This window comes from Rhinatrema bivittatum, chromosome 4 (assembly GCF_901001135.1).
Source record: "Rhinatrema bivittatum chromosome 4, aRhiBiv1.1, whole genome shotgun sequence".
NCBI classification, from domain to species: domain Eukaryota; kingdom Metazoa; phylum Chordata; class Amphibia; order Gymnophiona; family Rhinatrematidae; genus Rhinatrema; species Rhinatrema bivittatum.
The window spans coordinates 46,141,063-46,167,795 of record NC_042618.1 but is presented as its reverse complement, the minus strand read 5'-3'; the positions used below and the strand labels follow the sequence as shown (position 1 = coordinate 46,167,795).

Below are 26,733 nucleotides of genomic sequence, written 5' to 3'. Positions count from 1 at the left end.
TGGAGTTTCAACATTAAAACGTTTATTTTTACTCTTTTACAATACAATTAAAAAAAATCAAAACACATATAGAAATATCAATATATATATATATATATATATACACAAAGTTTAACACCCTACTAAAAAGGGCTTGCCCAAAGACACAGTCAGCCCAGTCCACTGCAGGCTATGCTTCCAGATGATGCCTTCATCTTTCAAACATCGAGCAGTCATTGCAGAATATTTTCTCACCAAACCCACTCTCACTGTTGAGAAAAATTAAAATCTCATTTTTCATAACAAACAAGTTTCACATTTTAAACACTTTAGATAGCAGGTGGAGCACCTTAAACACTAGATTTTTATCCCTCGTAGGAGGATGCAGTCTACACCCCAAATTCTGGCATACATCTCCTAAGTTCAGGTGTTTAAATAGTATACTAAAGTGATGTTTTTAAAGGTAATAAAACTTTTGGCATTTTAAGTGCCTGATATTTAAATACCTTACAGAATACAGCTATAAAGGCACTAGTGCCATTCAAACAACTGTGGGAGGAGAGGTTGATTTCTTAGCTACCAAAGGCAAAAGAATATGCAAAAGAAAAAAAATGACTCGAGGCAGGTGGCACCTTATAGACGAACCAAGGTATTGAAGCATGAGCTTTCGAGGAGAGTCCACTTCGTCAGATGCATGAAGTGAAGGCAAATATGCAAAACTTTGACTGGCTAGCAGCAACATCATTCTTGTATAGTTATACAAGAGATGCTTTCAGCTGTATGCCTTTAAAACTATTAAATATATGCACTGTACCTAAAGGATATAAAGAGCTTGCCAAGCTTATGGCAGCAATATGGTTTTGGGCAACTTAGCCTTCTCCAGCTACTTTGGTATTTAAAATTGGCAAAGTAGTTAGATCCTTTTCCTTCAAAGAAAATGTGGGTAGAAATGAGGAAGTTTGCTTACCACACAAATAATGCTTGATAATTGTTTCTATGTAAAAGGTACCTGCACTTTAATATTTAACCCAAATCAAACTTTTGCAAGAGCTTGCCAAGCATGTTCTAAGAGAACAGTGCATATGGACTCTCCTTCTGCAAGATTCATGCTGTGTGCTCTAAATACGCAAGTATTAAAAAGCATATTGAACAGAAACACTTACTCAACCGAGCACAAGGAACAGGTACTGGCATTACAAGAGCTACACATCTTGCTGCAGTTCTGACAGACGAATCGTTCACACTGAGTGCAGGCTTCATTGTCACCAACAGACCGTACACAGGATGTACAAGCTTTGGAAACCCCCATTGGTGAAGTCACTATGAAAACATTTACAAATAAGATCAACAGTTGTCACTAGCAGAAAGAAGTCTACATTGCAAACTGTAATTCCTGTAAAAGATTGAACAAGAAACCATTACTGCAACAGAAACATTTAAAAGATTTGTTGAAAGCAAAAGTCATATTTACTAAAAGTGATATTAATGCAAAAGTCTCTAGCAGAACATTAATATTTAAATAATCTGCCTAACTTACTAATACTAGTGCATTATTTGCAGCAGTAACGCATTCACCAGTTTTAGATGCCCTTTAGTAATTCAAGCATTAAAAATCATGGTAAACACTAGCCAAATGCAGTCTCACAAGATTATGATGTGCTTTAAGGAGACTGATAAGGAGTGAGTAGTCAGATGATTATTGCTTTGCATCCAAGCATATGTTTTGGTGTTCTTTCCACAGATATTTTTTCTTACACATTTTAAACAGACACTGAAAACCTGCATTACAAGGCTTCGGGGTCCAATTTCAAAAACGTGAGTGTACGTCCATGTGCACGCAATTCCCGGCACACGCATGTGCAGGTGGGTTGCCACGCAAGCAACGGGGAGGATTTAAAAAATATATATATACGTGCGGCAATGCATGTAGGCCTTGCCCAGTTCCCTCCCAGTTAAGTTACGTCTGAGCAGAAGTAACTTCCACGCGCCAGCCGGCACGCACTTCCCCAGGACAGGGCCTAATGGCTGCCGTCTCCATCCCACCCTGCCCCTTTTGGATGGCCCAGCACTTCTGCACATACCAGGATACACGCTCGTGGCTAGGCCATTTCTAAAATGCGCTTGGCCTTTTGAAAATTCCTTTATTAAAATTAACAGCTGGAAAAACTAGTTTATCCAATGTAGAGAAAAAAGGGCAGGAGGATGCAATCCAGAATCACAAGTCAGATTTTTAAATTTTCCCCAAAACATATTAAAATAAGTCAGCACAAACTGCTTTAAAATTGTAGCTTCATACACTAGGCCAATGAAGGAAGCGTAATTCTCAATCTAGTGAAAAAAATAGTATTACCTGAAAATTATTAGCTTACAAAGTTTTAAATCCTCCACCCACTAATTACTCTAATATAGAAAATCAGTCATAAGATTAGAAATAAGTCTGCACATATCCCTCCTCCTGTTTCTTCAGTCTAAACCGTGTGTGCTCAGCCAGACAGGGACTGGCAATGACAGTGGCCGATCGTCTCACTTAAACAATCCTCTATCACCAAAGAGGACAAGACTTTTATTGCTGTTTTAGAAACTCTATAGGAAAATTGGTTCTTACCTACTAATTTTCATTCCTGTAATACCACACATCAGTCCAGATTCCTGGGTTTTGCCTCCCTGCCAGCAGATGGAGACAGAGAAAGTTTCACCGACACTGTACATAACCTAGTGTGCCACCTGCAGTTCCTCAGTATTGACTTGTACCCAAACCAAGATGACAGCAACAACCCTATATTTCTAAGCAAACTCACTCCCCTCCAACAAGCCGCAAGATGAAGTTGCCCAAAAAGACAATGGAAAAAAAACTCATTTCCCAAATTTAACATAAGCAATCAGCATCCGAAAACCTCCAAAAACCATAAATGGACAGGTCTCTGGACTGATCTGTGGTACTACAGGAACGAAAATTAGCAGGTAAGAACCAAATTTTCCTTTCCCCGTATGTACCCAGATCAGTCCAGAGTCCTGGGATGTACCTAAACTCCCCTTAACTCGGATGGGATGTGGAGAGTTCCGCCGGTAGAACACTCACTAAAGCACTTGGAAGCTGGAGCCCTGACACCCAAGTGATGTCTAGCAAAAGTGGACTGACTTCCCAGTAGCTGCCCAGCAAATTTCATGCTGAGACACCTGCTGCGACAGTCCAGGACGTCACCTGAGAACATGTCAACTACACCCCTAAACACCCGGCAGCAGGAGCCCTTTAGAAATGTACGTCGACTCGATTGCTTCCTTCAGCCACTGCACAATTGTAGCCTTAGACGACTTAATTCCCTTCTTTGGGCCACTCCACAGTACAAAGAGGTGATACAATCCATGGAAATCATAAATGACCTTTAGATACCTCAATAATGCAATCTAAAAGCCTAAGCTACTCCCCCATGAGGTGTAGATGAATCCAAATCCATAAAAGCTGGAAGCTCTACTGTCTAAGATGGAACGCCAAGACTACCTCAGGCAGAAAAGGAACCATGCAAAAAGATACCCCCGAATCAGATATCTGTAGGAAGGGATCTCAACGCGACAGTGCCTAGAGCTCCGAAATTGTCCTGGTTGAACAAATAGCCGCCAAGAAATCCACTTTAAGAGTCAAGTACTTAACCATAGCTCTCTGTAGTGGTTCAAACCGAGCCTCACACAGTCCTCTAAGGACTAGATTCAGATTCCAAGATGGACAAATGTTCCACACCTGAGGACGCAAGTTCTTAGCTCCCTGAAGGAACCATAGAACATCTGGATGTGTGGACAGAGGATACTTTTGCACTTTATCCCAGAGACAACCAAATGTATCTACCTGGACACTCAGAGTTAAAGGCCAGTCCTATGACCAGAACCTTTCTATAGAAAAGCCAAAATATGCGACACCGTAGTCTGAACAGACTGAGACTGCACTCCATCAACAGCAGGCTAGGACTCAAAGATCCTCCAAATTTGCACACACATCAAGGATGTAGAAGGTAGAAATAGCCGCTTTGGAATATCCCCCTCCCAGAAGTGAAACAGACACAGAAGTGAGCCGTCTGACCCAAACATTGGGCCCTGGTGGAAAACAGTTCACCGATAACCGAACCTCAGGGGCCCGTCTATGGCCATGTTGATCCGATCTGGGAAGCATGATTGATGTGGTCACTCTGGAGCTACCAGGATCACATTACCTGGATGTTTCTCTATCCGCCGTAATCCCTTGTCCACTCTAGGCCTTGGGAGGGAAGTCAAAGAAGAATCCCGAGTCCATTGCAACACCAGAGCTCCAATAACTTTGTACTGTGTTCTGTTCAGGGCCTGTAAAACCACGACACCTTGGTATTCTCTTTGGTCGGGATATCCCCATCTTCTGTGAATTAAGACATTACTGCCTCAGACAGTTCCCATTCCCCAGGGTCTAACATTCTCAGACTGATAAAATCTGCCTGAACGTTGTTTACTCTGGTGAGGTAACACACTGCCAGCCACTCCAAGTGCCGTTCTGCCCAGAGAATCAACTCCCGGACCTCTTGAGCCACTGCCTGATTCTAGGTTTCGCCTTGACGGTTGATGTAGTTCACTGTCATTGCATTATCTGATAGGATCCGTACTGGATGGCTGCGTAACCTTGGCAGACAATGCAAGCAATGTGAAATGCACCATTCATCTCTAACAGATTCAAAGGCCACAACGCCTCCAGTTTTAATCACTGGCCCTGCATTAACTGATCTTGCCATACCACCCTCCAACCAGAGAGGCTTGCATTAGTGGTGACTGTTATCCAATTCAGAGTCTCCAATTCCGCACTACGCTCCAGTTTGGTGAAAGTCAGCACCATGAAAGAATGTCTCTGGCTTCCCCCTCTAACGGAAGATGATGAAACTCTTCCGATAAGGAATTCTAGCAGGAGAAGAGCCCCCTATAGAGGCCACATATTTGCAACTGCCCAATGCATTAATTCCAATGTAGATGCCATAGAATCCAGGAGAAACCTAATCTGACTTGCAATTTCGGCAGTCTCTTTCTGTAAGAAATGCTCTCTGCCAGTGTGTCTAACTGAGCTCCCAGATACTTCAGACTTTGTAAGAGGAATAAATGGCTCGTTGCTAGGTTCACCACCCATACTAGAGACTTCGAGTGCATTAGTACCTTTTGTACTGATTGTTGGACAGAGGTCATTTGATTTTGCATATTAGCCAGCCAGTCATCTAGATACACCAACGCACCCTCCTTTTGCAATGCAGCTGTCCCACCACCCTCACCTTGGTGAAGGTACTTTGAGCAGTCACCAGCTGAAGGGAAAGGCTCGAAATCAAAAATGTTCCCTTAGGACCATGAACCTCAGGAATCTCTGGTGCTCCAGCCTGGTGGCTAAGTGCAGATATGCCGAGAGATGCCAAGAAATCTTCCTTGCGTACCGCTGCTATGATTGACCTCAGAATTGGATCTCAGAGTTTCCGTGCAGAAATAGGGAACCTCGAGAGCTGCATTTACCTTCTTTAAATCTGATATCTGTTGAATTGGATACAGGGGCAAAAGAAACAGGATGCTTAACTTAAAATTGACTTCTAGCCATGTTAAGCGTATTCAGGGTCTGAGCCAACAAACTCAGCAAGACATCTCTGTGAAAAAAGAAAAAAAATTGAGCAGAGTCCAAAGCAGTTCTAAATCATATGCAATTTCTCCCTCTTCTAGAAGTGAGAAAGCCAATTCCCCATTGGAATCCTCTGATGTCTCATGACCCACACCCCCTTGAACATTACCAGAGACAGCCTCTCTGTGGCATTTGCCCACCATGACTGACAAATGGGAGGCCCGAGCTCGTAATCCCTACATAGTAGGTTACTTCGCCTTCGCTGGGCACCCCTACAGAAATGTCTGCAGGCCCTGGAAATATTCCACCCAGGAGGAGGATGGATCTATAACAGAGTCCATAGGCCCAACCTTGCTCTCCTCAACCTCTCTCAGGGAAGCTTCTACTCTCAGGAACAAGGGAGGAGAACTGATCATTGCCTCGCCTCCCACTTCACTCCCCCTCCAAAGACACCATAGGCCAAGGGGATGTCCCAACATGGGCAAAAGCTATAGTAACCAAATTGCTTTGAGCATCTAAAAAGCGCTGACACAAATGAAGAGAGATTGAGGACTGAATTGCTATCAGATGGCAAGCCTCTTAGATAGCAAGGAGCTTGGACCTGTTCGTCCCTGGCGCCTAGCTCTCCTGAACTTCAGCTCTAGGTGGCCTCCTGTGCGTATACCATTATCACCTGGGCGTACACATACACCCCCTCCAGGATGTGCACAAATACATGTTCAAGACTAGGTTGTGGTCGTACGCGCACGAGTATATGCACAAATACACAAATACATGAAGTTTAGGCTACAGTCTTATGCACACGAGTACCTGTGCAAATAAGCGCTCAAGTTTAGGTCACAGACATACGTTCAAATTACGAGCACAAGTCCCAGCACATACAACTGCCACGCGGTGAGAATGCACGCACACGCCCAAGCACAAGAGAAAACTGCTGCAGTGGCCTACTACACGGCTAAGTAAAGCCTGCCCATACCTTCAGCATGTTTAGGATTGGTTCCATTTAACATCCAGCACTGAAAATCATCGGCCTGAAGAGCTTCTCAACAGCTCAGGCCTCTTGACTGGCCGAGAATCCATGGAGACTGGGGCCAAGAGCCAGCATCTCGCTAAACATGCTTTGCGCATAAGCAAATTAAAACTGGTAAAAGTCTTCTACCAGAACCAGAGACTCCCTCTCGTGCAAGTGCCTCTCTGCAGGACAGGGAACCACTGGCAACAGTTGAGGAGGGGATTCCTCTTGTTCTCTCGGCAAAACTGCTAGGGAATCGAAAGTGGCTGCCATTTCTGCACTGACAGGGAAAGCCTCAGCTCTAGACCCAGTCACCCATGAAGCTTGTTCTACTGGTGCAGTCATGCTTGACACAGGACCCCCCCGGCAACACTTTTACTGCACACACACACACTGTTCCTCCCTGCACCTGCGGCACCTCAACGGTAAGGAGGGGAACAGTCCCTCAGCACCAGAGGCAACACCTGTACGCCTCTGCAGGCAGAGAAGCTGCTGAAAAAAAAACAAAAAACCCCACCAATCGCTGAGCTCCTGAGGTAGCTTCCCCCCCAAGAACCTCACAACTGCAGAGATTCCTCTTTTTTTTTTTAAACACTCTCTAAGAACAAATAAAGATACATAGAAACAAATACTTTCCTTTGGTGCAGAGGGTCAGGTTCCAGGAGCACAGGCCGCTTGGCAGATCAGAAAAGAACAGACCACTGGCTATATCAGTCTCCTTTTGCCAAATTTTAGCAACCCAGCCCAGGACAAACCATATAAAATGGATACTTCCCTGCTCTACTGGGCTTGCAGTGCAGAACTGCCAGCAGACTCCACCGCTGACTCATGGGGGATGAATTTATTTATTTATTTATTTAGCATTTTTCTATACCGACTTTCCAATAACAAAATTATTGATCAATTCGGTTTACATTTTAAACAATAGCAACAATGACAATGAATGATCTGTCCACCCTCCGGACCATGCTAGTAGAAGGATCACTCAAACCAGCTCAAACCGGGGGGGGGGCCCACTAGGACCTCACAACCCCCTGGGAGGATCCAATAATTTTGTCTTTTAATCTTTATTTTTTTCCCCTTTCTCTCCAGACTGCAGGTGGTCACTGGGTTATGTACAGTGTCAGTGTGAAACTTTCTGTCTCCATCTGCTGGCAGGGAGGCAAATACCTAGACTGATCTGGGTATGTTCAGGGAAACAAGCACTGCAAGTAAATCATTCTTTGCTAAGGCATGTTCCGTTTGAGCCCATTAACAGTTCTCCTTCAAAAAAGCACCTACAATGAATTGAAGAAGTTTGCTAAAAGGAACTTCGTTAGACTTATTATCCTCATTGCCCTTCCTAGTGAAAAGAAAACACACTAAGCCACTCACGCTTTCTGGGGGACCGCGAGCCCCGGAGTAGCTTGCCATCGCGGCCGATCCGAGTCTGTCCGTGTAACAGGGCGAGGTCGCCCCTGCCGGCCGCGCAATCGGCCTTAGCTGCTTCGGGACAACCTGCAGCCGCAGCCCCACTCCACGTACCGCCCATGAATGCCTGGGCGCCGCTGAACAACAGCTTCTTGGTTTTCTCTAGAACGAGAAGAGGAACAAAATAAACCCGGCTAGAGAGGAAGGACGAAGGCCAGGCCCCCAGGTCCAGCCGCCAAATGCCAGGCCCCGAGGAAACCTCAAAGCGCCGCTTAAACCGCGCCGGGGACTAGGGCGGGAAGAGGCTCCTGCACTCCCCGCGCACGGGCTCTACACTCCGGCCGCTCACCGAAGATCTCCCGCTTGTACTTCTCCCCGAAGACGCCGTCGCATAGCTCCTTCGGGCCCACTCGCATCTTCAGCTGCAAAGGAGCCCCGTCCCCGAAGGGAAAGGATCTCTTCGGCATCCTCCACGGCCCAAAGAGCGGTGGGGGGTGGGAGGCGACTGTGGCTGCACGTGCCGAAGAAGCGGCAGGACGCGGGAGAAAATAAAAACAGAAACAAAAATTAAAAAAAAAAAAAAAAAAGAATCGCGCCAAAAACAGGTCTGCTACCAGCTCCCTTCCCGATTCCTCACCTTTCAACTCTGACGCCCTGTCGGCCGCGGCCAATCAGCAGGCGCGCAGTGGAGACACGGGGCGGAGCATTCCTCGCTGGACTCTTAGCAGTGATTAAATAGCGTCTGTCTGGCCGCTGCAGGAAAAGTTGTAGTTATCAGCTCTTTTCCCCGCTGCTTAGTGTATGTTTAAACATTGAACACTAGTTGGCCATTTTCACTTGTTTTTCTATTTCTCTCTGGACTTTCAGTATAGCGTGTGCCTGTGAAATAAGGGTCGGACGTAGCGATTGCGCGTGGAATGCTCACCTCTGACAGCTCCGTAGCCCGGGGCTGCCCGTCTCCATTTGTGTTTATCCGGGCCATTTTCTCCTCTGCAGGGTCCAGTCCTCAGACCGGGGCTTGCGAGTGCTTTGCTTCCAGTTCTCGCCGTTCTTGGTCTGATTTTAGAGGAATGTGCCTGGATTTAGACTGGGAGTGGGGATGATGGTGGCAGCATCACGAATGCAGGTTTTGGGAGGAACAGAATTTATGTAAGGTGGCAGAAGAGGGTTGCTGGTCTCGGTAATAGATGAAATAATTCAACGTATAGGCCGAAATATTCTGCTACACGTTTTCTTACTGTGTGAAGAACGGATAGTTCACGCTGACCTTTTAGCATTGCTAAGGAAATTTGATTTGGGCGTGGATACATCATTACAATACACAATCAAAGGATTCCATCAAGGAAGCTTAAAGTAAGAATTTTTTTTATAAATAACTGAATAGAGTATTTTAATAATTGAATGCATATATTGGGAATTTAAAAAACCGAGTTTATTTTGCTTATCTACTTACGCTATAATCAACTACAATGGACTGAATTTCTAATTAGAGTCTAAAAACATTTCAAATGCAAGATTTTTTTTCTAGATTTTGATGTCTCTAAAAGTTTACTTTCAGATAGAACTTAGACATTACACACGGTTATTAATTATGTGTATTATTATCAAAAGTCCTATTATTTTTTCTAGTTTAGCGTGTATAAGATGTGGCATCAGAGGCTTTCATTTGGATTAGTACACCTCTTAGAAATGTTTCTATATATTTTAATTAGGAGTGCAGTGGAACATTTCTATTTCTTACTATAAATCTTTTGAAAGCACAAGACCTAGTATAATTAACAGCACTTGGTGTATTTCAAATTTGACTCCAAAGAATGAATTTAAGATTTCTATGGTTGGTTCAAAACAGCAACTGATGTCTTGCCCTTAACCTTTAAAAGAAGAATTTTATTTTATTTTTTTTAGATATGGAAGCTAAAAACATAGGACATGAAAAACAGGGATATGGGCACCTGTAAGAATTGGCAACAAAAAATGTTTTGAATATAGAGACTGTGCATCACAGAAATACTAGATCTTCTGTACACAAGAGTCTCCTCTGCTTATTTTTTTTACCCGTTTGCTGCCTCTTCCAGCCCGACAGTGCCACCTCTGCTTGTGCAGCAGATATTAAAATAATATGAGCGACATTTCTCTTTGACTGTATTCTGCTGGTATTTTTCCTTATTTTTAATTGTGAAGGGATTTTCTTCGGATGCACTTTTGATCTGTGCTGGACTATTCCAATGTATTACCTTGCAGGGCAGTCAGGTTGTTACTATTTCCATGAACAACCAAATGACAATATGAAGGCTTTAATAATAATATATTTCGATTTAAGTCCATCTTGAACATGAGGAATTTGTTGGAGTTTCTTTCTCCTGTGCTTTCCTCATCAAACTGCCTGGGTCAGGGGTCATTAAGTAAGTTCCTACTGACTCGACCCCTAAGATGTGCTTAATATCTGTTTTTTTAAGCAGAAAGAATACTAGAAATTGAGTTTTTCTCTAACTTGCCTAAGCCTGTTTACATTTAGTTCTTGCTGGATAAGGAAGTAACTCGGGGAGCTCAGGCTGCATTTTTATGGCTTTATGTGGGAAATTATTTTTAAGCAGCTAGTTAGCTTACATGAAGAATATTGTACAGCGATAGAAAGTATTGAAGCAGAGAATCACTGATATTAGTGTAATTATTTGATATACAACCTCTATGTTCTGAGAATAAATATGCCATTTTTCTTAGTCTGCTTGTAACAAAAAACAAGTCATGAGATCAGATATATAAAAGAGCAGTTAACTCTGGAGGCTAACTGCAGATGTCAGAGGAAAATAGGACAGTAGCCACTTGGCCACACCTAACTGCTTGCTGATGTGATAAGAACAGACAGTTGGGGGCCTCAAGAACTCATGGGAGTAGCCCAGAGAAAACCTGAAAGTCAACAGAATCAACTTAAAAAGCCCTACTTCAAGCTAACTGTTTGAAATCAGAGAAACAGCTCAGAGATAAAGCTTTTGGACATTTCCAGTGATTAATGAAGTACCTGATGAGCTATTTTGCTGGTTTCCCAGCACTGTATTCCTGTATTTCCAAAGATATATCAGAGTCACATTGGGAACTGTGAGGGGAAGTATTTTTGTGTATATTCCTTAATGCAAACTCTAACCTTGTATGCTTTTATTGCTTATTCTCAGACTTATAACCTCTATACTTATAGATAAGTGTGTTGTATAATCTATGACAAAATATTCACTTTTCCTCCCCACTACACAATCAGGCCCATATAGTAAACTGTGCGGGAGAGCCGGCACTCCGAGGCAAGCGCCAGCTCTCCCAACACTAGCCCAGGCACCTCTCCTGGGCGCGCGATGCAGTATTTAAATTAGGACCCATGCTAATAAGGAGGCGCCGGCTGTCAGCGGTTTTGTAAACTCTTAGGGGCAAATTTTCAAAGGCTACGCGCGTAACATACACGCGTAACCCGAGAAAAACTGCCCCTGCGCGCGCCAAGCCTATTTTGCATTCACTCGGCGGCGCGCGCAAGCCCCGGGACGCGCCTATGTCTCGGGGCTTCAAAAAAGGGGTGTGCCGTGGGCGGGGTGCTGGCCCGGGGGCGTTCTGGGGGCGAGACCAAGGCCTCCGGAACAGCCGCAGTGCCGGTGGATGGCGCATCGGCAGCTGGCCGGTGCGTGTAACTTCAACGATAACGGTAGAGGGGGGTTTAGATAGGGCTGGGGGGCGGGTTAGATAGGGGAAGGGTGGGGAAGGTGGGAGGGGCGGAAGGAAAGTTCCCTCTGAGGCTGCTCCGATTTTGGAGCAGCTTGGCTCTATAAAATCGGGCTCTGCGCTATAAAATCGGGCGATTTGTTTGCACAATCTGACACGAACAAATCTACGCCCGTGCGCAGGTTTGAAGATCTGCCCCTTAATGCTGTAAACTCTGCCAACAGCAGTTAATTTTAAAATTCTACTTCAAAATATGCTGTTCATAGAATAAAAATCCATGCAAACTGATGTCTCAGGAAACAGAAACAAAGATGTCAAAAATTACCAATTTATGGCCAAGAGTAGATAATCTTGAAATCATTAAAGATTTCATAAATGATTGGAGCTTTTATTTTTGGCCTTTGGAGGAGAATGAGGAAAGACTATTTCAAACAATAAATATAAGGTATTTTCATAACTTTATTTCAATTATTATAACAGAATTGCTTTCAAGATTGATTATTTTTACAGTGATTGGATTAAGTTGAATATACTACATATTTTATCAAAAATACTTCTAATAGTGGTGCAAAACTATAGCTACCTTTGTACTGGCTTAGTTACTGAAATATTTAATTTAATGCCACTTTATTAGCACAAGACTACTTTCCTCATTGTTTTAAATGGTTTCTTCTCCAGTTAAAAACTTGAAAAGCATGCATTGCAGTCATTCTCTGCTAAATGCTTTCAGCACAGATCAACAAAACAGGATACTTGCATCCCAGTTCTGAAAAGAGAAAACTGGCACATAAGCACAAACCTAGTTAATTGTATTTTACTGGGTGTCCTATATGGGAGAACACAGCACTGCCACTGAGCCCTCAGATCGGCCCCAGGATAATGTAACCATATGACCTTTATCTTCACAGCCTAAACAGAAAGCTATACCTTTGTGTTTCCACTGGTAGGGATTTGCTGTTACTCAAACCTAAAAATCAGCATTTCTTCAAAATGTCAGCTCATTTATTTCCAGTTGCCATCCTTCATTGTGGTGTTTTGTTCAGTTTTTTTTTCTCATATACTTAGATTTCTTGAGAATAAAAGCATTTTTTATTTATGGCTGCAGCTGCTTTTATTTTATTTAAACGATTTCCTAGCCAAGTGGCTGCCCAGGGTGGTGGATAATACTAAAATACATTACACATATAAGAACACCATTAAAAACAAATATACCACTAAAATCCAGACCAACATACCCAAAAATAACATGAAAACAGGAGCTCATCAGTCAGGAAAGGTTAACTATTTTCAGGGAATATCCATAATTTTACTTTCTTGCGAAAGCTCAGGTAATTCAGCTGTGCTTCTTTCCAAGATTGTCTCTTCCTATGAAGCATGCTCCCATTCCAATTTCTCCTGAGGAAAATGCAATATCAAGGCTATGCTAGCACTTTTGATGAGCAGCACTATAGAAACACTACAAAAAAGTTAAACATTTATTTCATTGCAGGAATTGCATAGGAAGCAGAGGAGAAATTTTTTTTTTTTTTGCCACAGACATTTGAAAAAGCAAAGATTACTTTGGCTGGAAAAGAAACTTGGTGACAGTTATATAAATTCTGGTGTTGCACTTTGTTAGTTTGTAATGGCTTCTCATGGTGTAATGCACGTAGATCTCCCATCAGCTTGTTGCATGATAAAGCAAAGTTGCTTACCTGTAACAGGTGTTCTCTATAGACAGGACAATTCAGCTAAACAAGCGAATGATGTCTTTGTTCATCATGAGAGTTTCATATTGTTTTAATTATGAATGTTTTTATATTGTATACTGCATCGGGTAAATTTTGTAGAGTGCGGTATATAAAACTTTTAAATAAATGATGTCACCTGACAACGCTGATGTGGATGTGCTCACTCAGAAGACCTGGAAGTATTCCTAAGCGTGTGCAGGTGTTCTCATCCTTCCATTGTCACACAAGTCACCTCTTGTCATTTCACAAGCTTAATCTTATGGGAAAGAGGGAGGGATTGTGTAGCTGAATTGTTCTGCTGTCTTTGGTGAACACATATTATAGGGAAGCAACCTTGCTTTCTCTGTGGACAAGCAGGACTAATTTCAGCCACACAAATGGGAGCTCCCAAGCTAAATTTTGCAACTAATAATTTTCTTTGTTCAGTGGTGGAAGCGTCGCAACCCGGTGTTGAATGGAAGGAGGGAGAGTTGTAGCATTTAGTTAAACAAGCTCTTCCGTACTGCTTGGCTAAAGGCACTATCCCTAGGAGAGTTCTCTTCAAGACAATAATATTTTACAAAATGTATGGACAGAGGACCATATAACCGCTTTGAAGATTTGCTGAATGAAGGTGCGCTAGGGACATCAAAGCTGCTCATACCAGATTTAGCATTGGAATAGGCAGTGAGTCTGATATCCAGGCAGAGCATTCATGTCGCAATTATTATTTGGCTTGTAAGAAATAAATAGTTGAGGAGATTTCCTATACATTTTAGACCTTTCTAAGTAGAATAATAAAGCCTGATGCAACCCAAGGACCAAGGTATGAAGGGCTTGTTCACCTTTCTTAGAATGAAGATTTGGAAAGAATGTTGGTAAAACTATAGATGATTCAGGTGAAATTAAGAAACTACCTTAGGTAAGAACTTTGGATGACTTCTTAAAAACCATCCTATTCTTGAAGATGTGTGGGGGATGCATATAGGCCTAAGGTCTAGAACTTGCTTACTTTGTGTGTCAAGGTAACTGCTATATAAAAAAAAAAAAAAAAAAATTCCAGGAAAGAAAATTGAGGTTCACACATGCTAAGGCTTTGAAAGGAGAATTCATTAGCTAGAAGGAACTATATTTAGATCCCACTGAGCAGGTGGGTCTCTTTTGGGAATATGAAGATAGCAAAGGTTTTTAATGAATCTTGCTGTCAGATGTTGAGAAACTGGAAGACTTTCTAAGTGGTGGTAATATGCTACAATAGTACTCGAGTATACTCTGATGAAATTAGTCTTCAATCCTGACTCGGAGAGACTGAGAAGATATCATAACAGGGTGGAAATGTAGAAACTGAATGGATCCTCCTTCTCTGATGTACACCACATGGAAAATCTTTTCCATTTAAAGTTGTAAGAATATCTAGTGGAAGGACCCATGTTATGTCTGTCGTAAAAAGTGCATTTTTTAAGTTATGGATTGTTCATTATGTGAAACCATTTTTTTAAGTTATTCGGATTTTAGGACCATGGTGTAATCTCTAATTATCTCGACTCTTGACTATTGTAATGCCTTGTACCTTGTCTTGCCTGCTTCAACAATGAAGGCCTTGCAGCTGGTACAGAACAAGGCTGCATGATTACTCTCTGGGGCTTGAGCTAGGGACCGTATCACTCCTGTGCTGTTTGCATTATACTGCTTGCCCATTTGTTCACATGTTCAGTTTAAGGTACAAAGACCTGAGGACCTTAAACTAGTTCCAAGATGTTTTAACTCGGTTTTGAAGATCTATCGTCCTATACATACATTTAAGGTCTTTTCTCAATACCTTTTGGATGTTCCTTTCATTAAGCAGGTTCAGCTTCCAGAGTCCTGTGATCATCTTTTCTCTATAGCTGGGCCTCTTCTCTGGAATGCACTGCTGGATGATTTGAAAACTGGTAGTTCTCTGTTAATTTTTTAGGAAAGATTTGAAAGCAAGTTTATTTGTGTGGGCATTCTCCAAATGTCATTAAGTGTGTGGTGTGGTAATTAGTTTTGCATTACCTGGCTTAGGGATGTTCTGTTGCTTGCGGATGTCAGATTTTGTATGGTGCTCATTTTATATATATTGTTCTGTTTTTATCTCTTGGGGCAGTGGAACTGGGTGGGCCACCAGAGACATCGCCCTACCAACCTTTTGCCCCACAGGGCATTAGAAACTGGGGACAGGGGCAGATGGTCTGTTTGGTTCCACTAATCAAGAAGGTGTTCTGCTACCCCTGTTTTATCTGTTTAATTTTTATTTATGCTATTTATGTATATGTTGCTGTTACTTGCGTAGAACTGTGGATAGGCAGGTTAAATGTTCTTTTAAATAAATCAATAAGATTGGGGTGAATAAGTATTTTGTTGTATTGTGTTAAAGTGATTTGGAAATATTCGTAGATGTACTGTGTAGTGAAGATACTTCTGTGATCAGTGTAAATGGAGATTTGTTAAGTATCCTTCAGATCCAGGGTGATAAGTCGGTGATTGACTTCCAGCTGAGGAAAAATAGTGTCTAGTGAATTCATTTTGAATTTTTTTTTTTGAGATATTTATTTAAACTTCTCAAGTCCAGAACAGGACAAAGCCATCCTGAGATTTTTGGAATAAGGAAGTATGTTGAGTAAAATCCCTTGTTCTTCTCCATTATTGGGACCGGCTCTATCATATTGGCTGCCATTACTGAGGTTAGCTCCCCTTGTAGGATCTGAAGTTATTCCAGGGGAGTTGCATAAGAGGCCAGTGGAGCGAGGAGAGGTGGATTTTTAAAATTTCAGAAATAGCCCTCTTAACACTATTTTGAACACCCATCAATCCATAGATATGAAAAACCACTGAGGGTGAAAAAACTGTAGTCTTTCCCCCTTCCTTTCATCTGGAAGAATTTCAAGGGTAAAGGAGAGATGTTTCCTAGTCAAAACTTAGGCCCTCTCCCACTGACGCGGTCTGCCTTGTTTGTTGTTCCTGAGGCAGACGCTGCATCTGGAAAGCTTACGGCTGGCACTGTCTTAGAAGGTAATAGAATTGCCTTCTGTAGGGTTGCAATGGATATTTCTTATGAGCAGGCTGTTGATCAGAAGTGACTATGGATAACATCTAGAGGGTTGAGTAATGCTCCTTTTATAAGGTCAACCATTTTCCTTACTTTGTTTCCAAATAAGATACCTTTCATACACAGGGCATCTGCCAGTTTGTCGTGTTATGTCCTCTGAAGCTCTTATCCAAGCTGGTCTTCTGGCCCCCATACCTATGGCAGTAGGTCTTGAAGCAGTCTTGAAAACACTGTGGGGTAGATTTTAAAACCTACTTGTGGGCGTCCGTGGTCAGCACATGCAAGGGGGGTGCACACTAGTGCATCTTGCGCGCGCTGATGCCCTCGGCCTTCCCCCGTTCCCTCCCAGGCCGCTCCGATTTCAGAGCGGTCTCTGAGGGAACTTCCTAACCCCCTAACCCACCCTCCTGCCCTCTAGCCCTATCCTAACCCCCCCAACCTTTATTTTACCTCTTGCGCCTGCCGGCTCGCAATCCTTTGACATACGGCAAATGGCCGCCCCGCCCTTTTTTTGAAGCCCTGGGACATACGCGCATCCCGGGGCTTTCTGCGCGTTGCTGGGCCTTTCTAAAATAGGCCTGGCGTGCGTAACCCCACCGGATTTATGCGGGTAGGGCTTTGAAAATCCGGGCCTGAATGAAGATCTTATGAGGTATTCAGAGCATTCACCAACTTCATTCAAGTGAGGCATCTCTTTTTTTTTTTTTTTTTGTGTAGTTTACTACAAAGATACTGGACCATTTGGAATTGCTGGGCTGAAATTCAGCTTCAGTAATTTGGTGTCCTTAGCAGGAAGGAGTACTGAAGCATGCTTTTGATCTTTTTGCTTTCTTTAAAGCAGAGTCCATTACTACAAATTCATGAGGTAGCTGAACTCTGGTATTGCCCTGGACGGTACTGAACTTTATATTTAAGGTTCAGTTTCTTGCAACTGGTAGAACGGAAAGAGGAGTCTGACGCACCTTAGACGGTAACTTTTAAACAGGCGCGTGGGCGCACGTCCAGAGACGCATCTGTTTTATAACATTCGTGCGAGTGTGCACGCATGTTATAAAATATCCTGGACGTGCATACGTGTGCGCACGGTTTTAAACGGACGCACGCATGTGTGCGCGAATGCCACTTCCACCGCATAAGTGGGGGAATTTTATTAGGGATGCATGCCAACTACATTTGCCATTTTCCCAGTTTGTTCCCAGTTTGCCCAGTTGAGAGAGGACTTCCTAACCCCCCCCCCCCCCCAGTTAAATAGTCTTCCTGCTACTCAGCTTCGACCCTTAAAACCCTGCTGACCTGCTTAGATTTTTTTTATTTTATTACTTGTACACCATCCAGAGCAGAAGTAAATTTACGTGGCAGAGGACGTGTAAGTATTTATACGCATATTTCTTGTCCAGACTCTGACACACCCATTCCCCGCCCCTTTTTTAAAATTCTTTTCACTTGTGTGTGCAGCGGGAGATACGCACTGGGCTTTAAAAATGTACCTTTTAGATTGCGGCTCTTGAAGGGTTTTGTGGATTGAAGGTGCCGGTATGTGTCTCTGTATTGTGCGCTTAGGAGGAAGTGGTGTCGCGGTCAGCAGCAGAGAACAGGAGGGCTCATCTGCATACGTCTCCCAGCAGAGGACTCCAGAGAACACCATGAGCCACCTAGGTTTCAGCTTCCAAACTTCCTGCGCTTTTTCTAATATGCAGATGCCCTTCTAGAATTGTAATCTAAAAGGTGAATTTTAAAAACCCTGCGCGCATCAAAACCGGGTGGATTTTATAAGCCGCCCAAAGATGTGCGTATCTCCCACTGCACACACAAATGAAAAAAAAATCAAAAAAGGGGCGGGCATGTAAGTAAGGAACTGGAAGGCTCATCTGCATATTTATCCCAGCAGAGGAATCCAGAGAACACTTGTGCAAGCCATCTAGGATTCGCTTTCCACAGTTCCTGCACTCTTTCTAGCAGCAGAGAACTGTAAGGCTCATCTGCATACTTTTCCTAGCAGCCTAGAGGACACCATGAGCCTTCTAGGTTTTATCTTCCATGGGTCCTGCATTGTTTCCTGTGGTAGAGTACAGGAAGGCTCATTGGCACACTTCTCCAAACAGCCCCAGAAGAGGGCATCAGTGTTGCCGGAATAACAAAATTAACCCCCCCCCCCCCGGCTTTCCCTATCCCACCACACATCTTACATCATCCGTGGGGGTCATAGAAATTGAAATGGTGCAGGAGGGATCCCCAGTCGCTCTTTTGTTGTACAGCTGTATAAAAGAATGGTGCCGGTCTCTGGGCTTTCCAGTGTTATTTTGATAACAGTACCTGGTAAGGCAGGAGTGGCTGAGGATCACTCTTACCCAATTTCAACTTCTGTGATTCCACGGATGGGGAGGGTGGAGGTGATTCGTTTCTTTATTGCAGCATCCCTGGGGAGGGTTTTTTTTTTTTGCTTTGGTATTCATTTAAATGAAACAAACCCAAACACCCCCCCCCCCCAAAAAAAAAATTAGAAAAATGAAAAAAAAACCCCCCAAACTTTTCTGTGCACATCCCTATAAAACAGTGCTTTACCTATGGAAATGGGCTTGCCTTCCCCATGTACAGGTGTAACTATGTGCATAGGATCTCTATGCACACAGGGCTAGATTTTAGATTATGGCATCCGTAGGCAGAGGACTGCAGATGGATTGGGCACCTTCAGAGTCTGGCACCCTAGGCCCATGCCTAAATCTGACCTTGTGTGCACATACTTTGACCGCAGCGAGAAGAGGCATTCGAAACTGAAGTTGGGGAGGACTTTGCATTTATGTGCATGTTTTTGAATTTTTAGACGTGTGCGTGTTCTTTTCCTTTTGCATAAACTGCCCACACAAATTAGCAATTGTAAAATATGTGCAGGTAGTTTTTCTGAGATAATTTACCAAGAAAATGTATGTACGTACTTTCACTTTGAAAATGAGTGCAATGCAAACTTTGCACCAGTTCAGGCGGATTTCAAATTAACCCTAAGAGTTCATTTTTAAAGTCATTTTTACAGGTAAAAAATGCAGAAACCACATGCCTAGGTCCACCCTGCACGCACTTCTACCTGCAGTAGGGGGAGGCCTTCCTGAGGGTGGGATTTAAAACAGTGCACATACTTTTTTTAATTTTCAAAAGCGTGCACTGATTTTGCTTGGAAAAAGTACCCTCGCAGGGACAGTAACTTTAAAACAAGGGCGCAGGTGCACATACACGCACACATATGGGCACACAAGTGCACATATACTGGAATTTTAAATCATGCACACAGGTGTGCGCATATGATTTAAAATATACCTACTGTGCATATATGTGCTCCTACTTCTAAGCGGTTACTCGAGCAAAGGTATTTCGCACAACTTCCTTAGTGCTTTGTCTGCTTAACGCACACAGGTAAGCGGATTTTAAATCATGTTCATGTGAAGGATATTCCCAGTTTTACCAATTAAGCTACCTGTTTGCCCAGTTCGTCTCAAGGTCATCCAGGACCCTCTGGTCCTTCAGCCTGCTCTCCCACCCCTCATTTGACCTTGACCCTGTCGTGTTAGGCCTAAAACGCGATTTCTGCAAACTTGCCCCTCATCAGGTACAGCAGTAAATATAGGTGGCTAACAAGCCGCCACACGCGTGGCCGTCAGATTTAAAAAATGGATTTATGTGCTAATTGTTGGCCCTCCCCGGGAACGCCCATGACCTGTCCAAACTTCGTTCCCTCCTCCCATTTTTTTTTTTGCTCACACATGCACATATGTACACATAATTTTCAGCTTTTAAAATGCGGGTTGCTCGCGTATGGCCCATGTACTTGTGAATATGGGCCTTTTAGTGCCAGCAATGCTTTTAAATTCAACCCGAAACGGCTGCGAGGACTTTTGCTTAGATAGTTTTAACAATGAAAGCAGACACATTGCATTAATTTCCAAAGTGAACGTTAAATCCATGCGTAAAACGTACCCGCAGGCTTTATGAATTATGTGGTCCGTCTCAAAATTGCACACCCCCAACCCCACCCCCACCATCAAGAGAAATTTTCAAAGGAACTTATACAAGTAAAACAGTATTTTATGCAGAATTCACCTTTTATAAAATTTCCCACCTACTATGCGGGTAAACTTGTGTGCGTGCGTCATTGTCGTGTGTCGGTTTACCAAGACTGTGCAGAGGTGATCTTGAGGAGGGGTTTGGACTTGTGTGCTTACCTTTTAATTTTAAAAGCATGTACATCGATTTTCAGCAGCTGCAACTTGTGTGGATAGATTTGGTGGGATAGTCTTTCAAACTGGACCTGTGTGCATAAGTCCGCTTTGAAAACTTATGTGCATATTTGCTGACTTTTTTTGTTTGTGATGTTGCAAAATTATCCCCCCAGATGTATTACACATGGGCAACTCTCTTCTTTTGCAGGGCAGATGGAAATAGAAACTAACAGCCACAACTTAAAGTGGAAAACTGCTCTTGGAAGATCATGGTGTTTCCTATAGTTTGAAACTAAAATTGGAAAGTAGTTACAAGTAAAGAATCAAATATTCAATATTTTTCTCAAGCAGTTAAAAATTGCCCATCTCTCAGTTAACAAACAGTTGACTCGAAGAATTATTTTAAATATATAGGCTGGAAGGCAAGCTAAGGCTGCATACTGCAGCTGGGTAATTATCATGGAGGAGACTGCTGAACGGAGTAGAAGTCAATGGACTTGCTGCTTTCTGTACCAGGAGAGATTCTAAGCAGAGGGTGAGTATGATGGATCTATATGTGTACAATGTGTTCTGTGCAATTAATTAAATCTAGCTTATCTCTAAGTGTGAGCTATGACAGGTACTCTTCACAATCCCTGCAGTAATAAAATCATGAAACATAACTGACCACTTGTATTATTCAGTACCATTGTTATATATACAAAGTAATATTGAGTTTATGTAATGATGCGGTTAGTAGGGTCTGGACCTTTGAACCACATTTTTCGAGCACCAGCGAAATATACTTCAGATGTCCTTCTACTTTTATGGCAAAAGCCTGATGTTTTCTTACTCCTTTTATCTGGCTGTAATGTTGGGGTCTTGTGGCATATCTGATTTTCTAATCTTTGATAATTACATTGCCAGAACTATTGTAATATAGGTACAGCACACCCATGTCAAATTATTATTTCTTCTCTGAATACACTGACAATGGCTGAAGAGAAATATGACTTTCCCTCTGAGCACAGTAATACTCCATTCCTATTAGTATCTCTTGATTGAATGCAAGGTGTAGTGTGTGTGGTTATTTTCTGCTACTGTACTTCTTATAATCGTGCATAGGTTTAAGATATACCATAATCAGGAAAGAACACACATTTCTAACACACAGTAGAATAGGGACTATATTTGGATTCTACTCGTACTGAATGTGTGAAATGAGGGAAATACGTTTTGGAGAGAGATAAATGAGGGGCAAGGAAGTGAGGTACTGCAAATAAAGCAGATGACTGTGTGATCCGTAGCATTACTATCTGCTGCAGTAAATGGCAGAAAGTGCAGAAAACCCCTCGATTTAAAAATATAATCCTGAACAGTTAAGATTAAGATAATTCCCTAGCTGTTGGGGGGAAAAAAATTAGGTGTGAGAACTATCATTAAATTATTTCTAGGGGTAGATATTCAAAAGCCATTCAGAGGGATAACTGAAAACTGCGATTTTAAAACTCTTATCCGGCTACAATTTAGCTGGTTAAGTTGGGGACTCTCCATAGGCATTTATGGGAGGAGCGGAGTTAGCCAGTTAACCTAACCGGCTTTCTCTGGCCACGCTGTAGGGCAGGTCTAAAGTCAGCCGGATACACCTATCCGCTCAGCGGCTGAATATCAACGGCCTTCCTCCCCCCAGAGTATAAAATATGCTGAGGAAACAAATCTCTATTAATTAGAAAGGTTGTAGCATATCAGTCAAAATAAAAATACAAACTCTTCCTCCTTTAAAAAAAAACCAAAAACCCTACTTTAAATAGTTTGTGGGTTTTATCTCATATAGATCTTATATACTGAGAGCTGCTGTGTGAGCAGGCAAAAGAGTACAGAAAATATATATTGGGTTTTAGTCATTTTTGCATAAGAACAATCTTGTTTGTAAAAGAATATTCAGCACAACATGGGGGTTGGAGTCAAGGCAGAATAGGGCTTTTCAAGATAGATGTATTCTTGCCTTAGAACAGCTGGATCATTGACTCTCTTGATTTTCCAACACCAACCCATTTTACTGAAAATAAAACAGAATATGAATGATTCAGTTATTTTGAAGCAGATGAGACATAGTAGCCCTACTTAACATTGTGCATGCTGACCTGTGCTGAAACATCCTTTTCACAGGGCATGTAGGTGGTGGACACCTGGAACAGACTACGATGGCAGAATTCAAATATGCATGGAATTGACACTCCGTGAGGCTATTTTACCCTACAAAATTTCTAAAGTAGCACCAAATGAATTGGCAAAAGTACTTATATTTTACAGTCGACGTGAAGATGATATTTAGGACCTGATTCATCAAAGTTGTTCTCCATAGACACAGAATGGGAGAAAAGCACTAGTGAATCAAGCCTTTAGTGTCTCTTTGAGATTCAGCTTCCTTCTAAACCGTTTCACTGAGTGAGGACAATGGCGTACTACTGCTCACAGGGCTGGATGTAAGGATTATGGAGCTCACAGGCAGAGAAATGGAGGCGGGGAAGTTTCGCCCCAGAAATCAAAATCAACCATGGGGAATTAGTCAGAAATGTGCCAGTGTTGCCTATACCTAATGTATGGATTCATTGGAAATGTGCTTTTCGGTCCATATTCTAATTCATAATGGGCTGGATTTTAAAAGGGTTACGCGCATAAGGTACGTGCGTAACCCTTTTAAAACCCTCCCTGCGCGTGCCGAGCCTATTTTGCGTAGGCTCGGTGGCACACGCAAGCCCCAGGATGCGAGTAAGTCCCGGGGCTTCGCAAGGGGGGGCGTGTCGGGTGGGCGGCACGAATTTTGGGGCGTTCCGGGGGGCGTGGCGCTGGCCCAGGGCGTGGTCGAGGTCTCCGGACCAGCCCCCGGGTTGGGTGATGGCGCGCCAGCAGCCCGCTGGCGCATGCAGAGTTACACCTGCCTCTGGCAGGCGTAACTTTAACAACAAAGGTAGGGGGAAGGTTTAGATAGGGCCGGTGGGGTGGGTTAGGGAGGGGAAGGTGCAGGGGAGTAGAAGGAAAGTTCCCTCTGAGGCCGTTCCGATTTTGGAACGGCCTCGGAGGGAACGGGCAGCTCGCGCAGGGATCGGCGCGCGCAAGTTGCACAAATGTACACCCCCTTGCGCGTGCCGACCCCGGATTTTATAAGATACGCACGTATCTTATAAAATCTGGCGTACTTTTGTTCACGCCTGGTGTGCGAACAAAAGTACACGCATGCGTAGATTTATAAAATCTACCCCAATGTTCCTTTAGTTAGATGTCAGAATAGCAGAAAATAGAATCAATCGTCCCGTTTCCCATTTCTCAACCTTGCACTCAACGCTTTTCCTCTCTCTAAACAAAATGTCAAGTCTGCAAAACTCCTGCATGCCTAATTCTAGGGGCAGAGAATTCCATCCTTGAGTCCCATAGGGGTCAGGGGTCTTCAATGCGAAAAGTAAGTGCATATGTGAAATAAATTTGCATGTGCCTTGGATAACATGATATCCTAAACCTTCCAGCATTTGAAGACGTTGTTCAAATATCTCCTTTCCATGATAGTTCCTTACTTTTATCTGCCCATCCATTTCAGACACACTGTGGCCTTTGTTGGGCTTGCCACAAAACAGATTTTAAGACATGATTACCTGGTACTCCGACGTGGTTTTCTACACATCGGATGTAATTCTGCGCTTTGGGTGGGAGGTCCTCCCATTTCCTGGCACCAGTTGTGTCGGTCTTCCAGCCGGGCATAACCTCATACTCCACTTCCACTTTCTGTAAAATTTCCTGATTGGCTATGAAAACACAGTTAGTTCTAAATTTAAAAAAAAAAAAGTGGCAGTTCAAATCAAAAGGAATATACATCCTTCCGGATTACCTTTAGTGCACATCTTGTGCCTTTCATACAAACTAGTTAAAATCTTCTCTTTGATTTTAGAAAATAAGATGCAGTTTTGAAATATTTCTTTTGCATTATTACCATAATGCAACTTGGGAACTGTAATCAGCAGATCCTTTATATTAATACACAAATGTAAGGAATTGTTTCTCACGTCATGCACGTGAGACCCAGGATATCTTACCCTTTAGGTTTCCTGCATTCTACAGCTCAGTAGTCTCCTTCTACTATACAGTGGCCCAGAAACAAAGGATTCATTGAATTTTTTAGAGGAACACTGGGGATGGCTCAGTGACTGGAGAGGGACCAAGGGTTTGATTCTCAGTTCAGGTCTTCCAGTCCCCAAGCTGGTCAGGGCTGGGGATGCTGCGGAGGTAGCATTCATAGCACCAAGGGGTTGGAGGGAGTCCTGGTCATCGTATAATGGTGTCACCTAGTGGCCAGGTTTAGGGCCCATGATTGCAAGGTGTTCTGGAAGGCCTGCGTTGGCACATGGCCTCATATGTGAAGTACATCGGCTATTTTAGTCCACGTATACTGCATCAGTTTTGAAAATGAGCAGGTGCAAAGTAGGTGCATTAAAGCATCCACGTGCTTTGCATCTGCTACTTGTGGGGACAAAAATGGCACAGGTATTTTTGGGAACCCCTCATTCACATCCAATTTATCCCCCAACCTTAATACCCACAGGAATGTCTCATTTTAATGCATCTAAAACTGCGCAAACTGTGGCACTGCTCATACTTATAGCAAGTTGAGAACAAGCAGTTATTATATAGGGGGGAAAATCCCTGAGCAGTTGCAAATGAAGGCTCGTGGAACCAGGATCCCAGCTCTGTGACTGACTGAGCTGAAAACCCAAGGAGGAGGAGGAGGAAACTGCTGGGTAAAACCAAATCCACTGGTTCCAGGCGTCAGGCTCTGCTAGCAGGGGAGAGACCATGTTCTCATTTCTATTAAATTTTGGTTAAAAGCTGTGAGTTTGGCAAGAAATATTCATAAGACAAACAATATTCCCCAATAAATACCATCTTTGGTAATTAAATTTGTTAGAAGAAAGGCACTTTTCCCACGCATGCTGCCATTGTTCCCATGCATTTTATTTCGGCTTAGCAGCTTGAGGCAGGTGAGGTGAAGAGCACTCTGGGCCCAGTATAAACTCTCTTTATGGCCAAACACAAACCTGAATCCGCTAACTGAGATTTTTTATTATTATTTCATTGCATTTTTATTGACTGTGTGCTCCCTTATTCCCTTTTCATTCATTGTAGCTGCTATCTGAAATGAAAATAATCCTCCCTGTGGACCTTCTGAGCCAATCCATCATCTTTGGTAATCGCTGGAAAACAGCAAAACTTAACCTACCAAGAAAATAGTCATAAAGCAATCTCTTCAAGAATATGGATTATGGGGACTCATTTTTTTTTTAAAAACCTGTTTTGTTTTCAAAATACTGGATACACCATTTTGTCAATAAGAAATAGAGGTGGGGGGGGGGGGTTTCTGCTCTTATGATTATTTTGTTTCTGTTCTTTCAGATGTACAAACACTAGCAAGCTGGAAGATTCACTTAAAATGGCAACAGCTGAGCGGAAAACACCAAGGCTGGAACGCAACGTACATTCCAAAGAGATAGCGCTGTACCAAATACTGTAAATGAAAGGAGAGGCTATGGGCGAATGCTGTCAATTACTAGCACCTTCTCTATATTTTATTTTCCTTGTCTATGTAAATTAACATCTGCCTTAACATCTGCTTTAACTATTTTTAAATCAAAGGGGTGAATCATAGTGCAGTGAGCAGGACTCTGAACTGCTCTATTCATCTTACGTGGCAGGGAGCAGGTAAAAACAAACAACCCATGTGTTTGATATTTTTGTTTACAGTTTGCCTTTTCTAGTTCTGTTTAAAATTTTAGGTTTAAAATGTGTAGTGTTGTAAGGTAGTGCTGCGCATCAACTATAAGGAAAGTGGACCATGCTAGTTGCAAAAAGTTTAAACTAATATGCATGGCTACCTTAAAGTATAACATTATAAATGTCTTATATTTTATAGTTTGACCAGATGTGTAATTTTTAACATTTCATTTTGCATTAAACATCTGAAAAAAAATAAACACCAGACATTCCTGTGTGGTTAAATAATTTAAACTCTC

At 42.7% G+C, this 26,733-nt stretch overlaps 2 protein-coding genes and 1 long non-coding RNA gene across 4 annotated transcripts in view; 1 reads left to right on the top strand and 2 right to left on the bottom strand.

Annotated features, from left to right (window-relative positions):
* On the bottom strand, nucleotides 1-8,695 carry SIVA1 (SIVA1 apoptosis inducing factor). 2 transcript variants are annotated; one of them, XM_029598071.1, is made up of 5 exons: nucleotides 8,644-8,695; nucleotides 8,356-8,517; nucleotides 7,971-8,168; nucleotides 1,143-1,299; nucleotides 1-248 (listed from the first exon to the last, which is right to left on the bottom strand). In XM_029598071.1, exons 2-5 carry the CDS (start codon nucleotides 8,471-8,473, stop codon nucleotides 191-193), a joined length of 531 nt encoding a protein of 176 aa, XP_029453931.1. In that variant the 5' UTR covers nucleotides 8,474-8,517; nucleotides 8,644-8,695; the 3' UTR covers nucleotides 1-190. The 2 variants fall into 2 exon arrangements, with proteins under 2 accessions (XP_029453931.1, XP_029453929.1); XM_029598069.1 differs by lacking the exon at nucleotides 8,644-8,695 and having other exon boundaries at nucleotides 8,356-8,600.
* LOC115089777 lies at nucleotides 8,633-26,708 on the top strand. Its single transcript, XR_003856226.1, has 3 exons — nucleotides 8,633-9,359; nucleotides 20,904-21,230; nucleotides 26,117-26,708. It is a non-coding gene; the product is annotated as an uncharacterized LOC115089777 (long non-coding RNA).
* ADSSL1 (adenylosuccinate synthase like 1) overlaps nucleotides 17,165-26,733 on the bottom strand; it is a 78,486-nt gene continuing 68,917 nt past the window's right edge. Inside the window, exons 12-13 of the mRNA XM_029598067.1 lie at nucleotides 24,325-24,474; nucleotides 17,165-22,733 (exon numbers count right to left, since the gene is read on the bottom strand). Of these exons, the coding sequence (XP_029453927.1) occupies nucleotides 22,681-22,733; nucleotides 24,325-24,474 (203 nt within the window). The 3' untranslated portion in view covers nucleotides 17,165-22,680. The remainder of the gene's footprint in view (nucleotides 22,734-24,324; nucleotides 24,475-26,733) is intronic.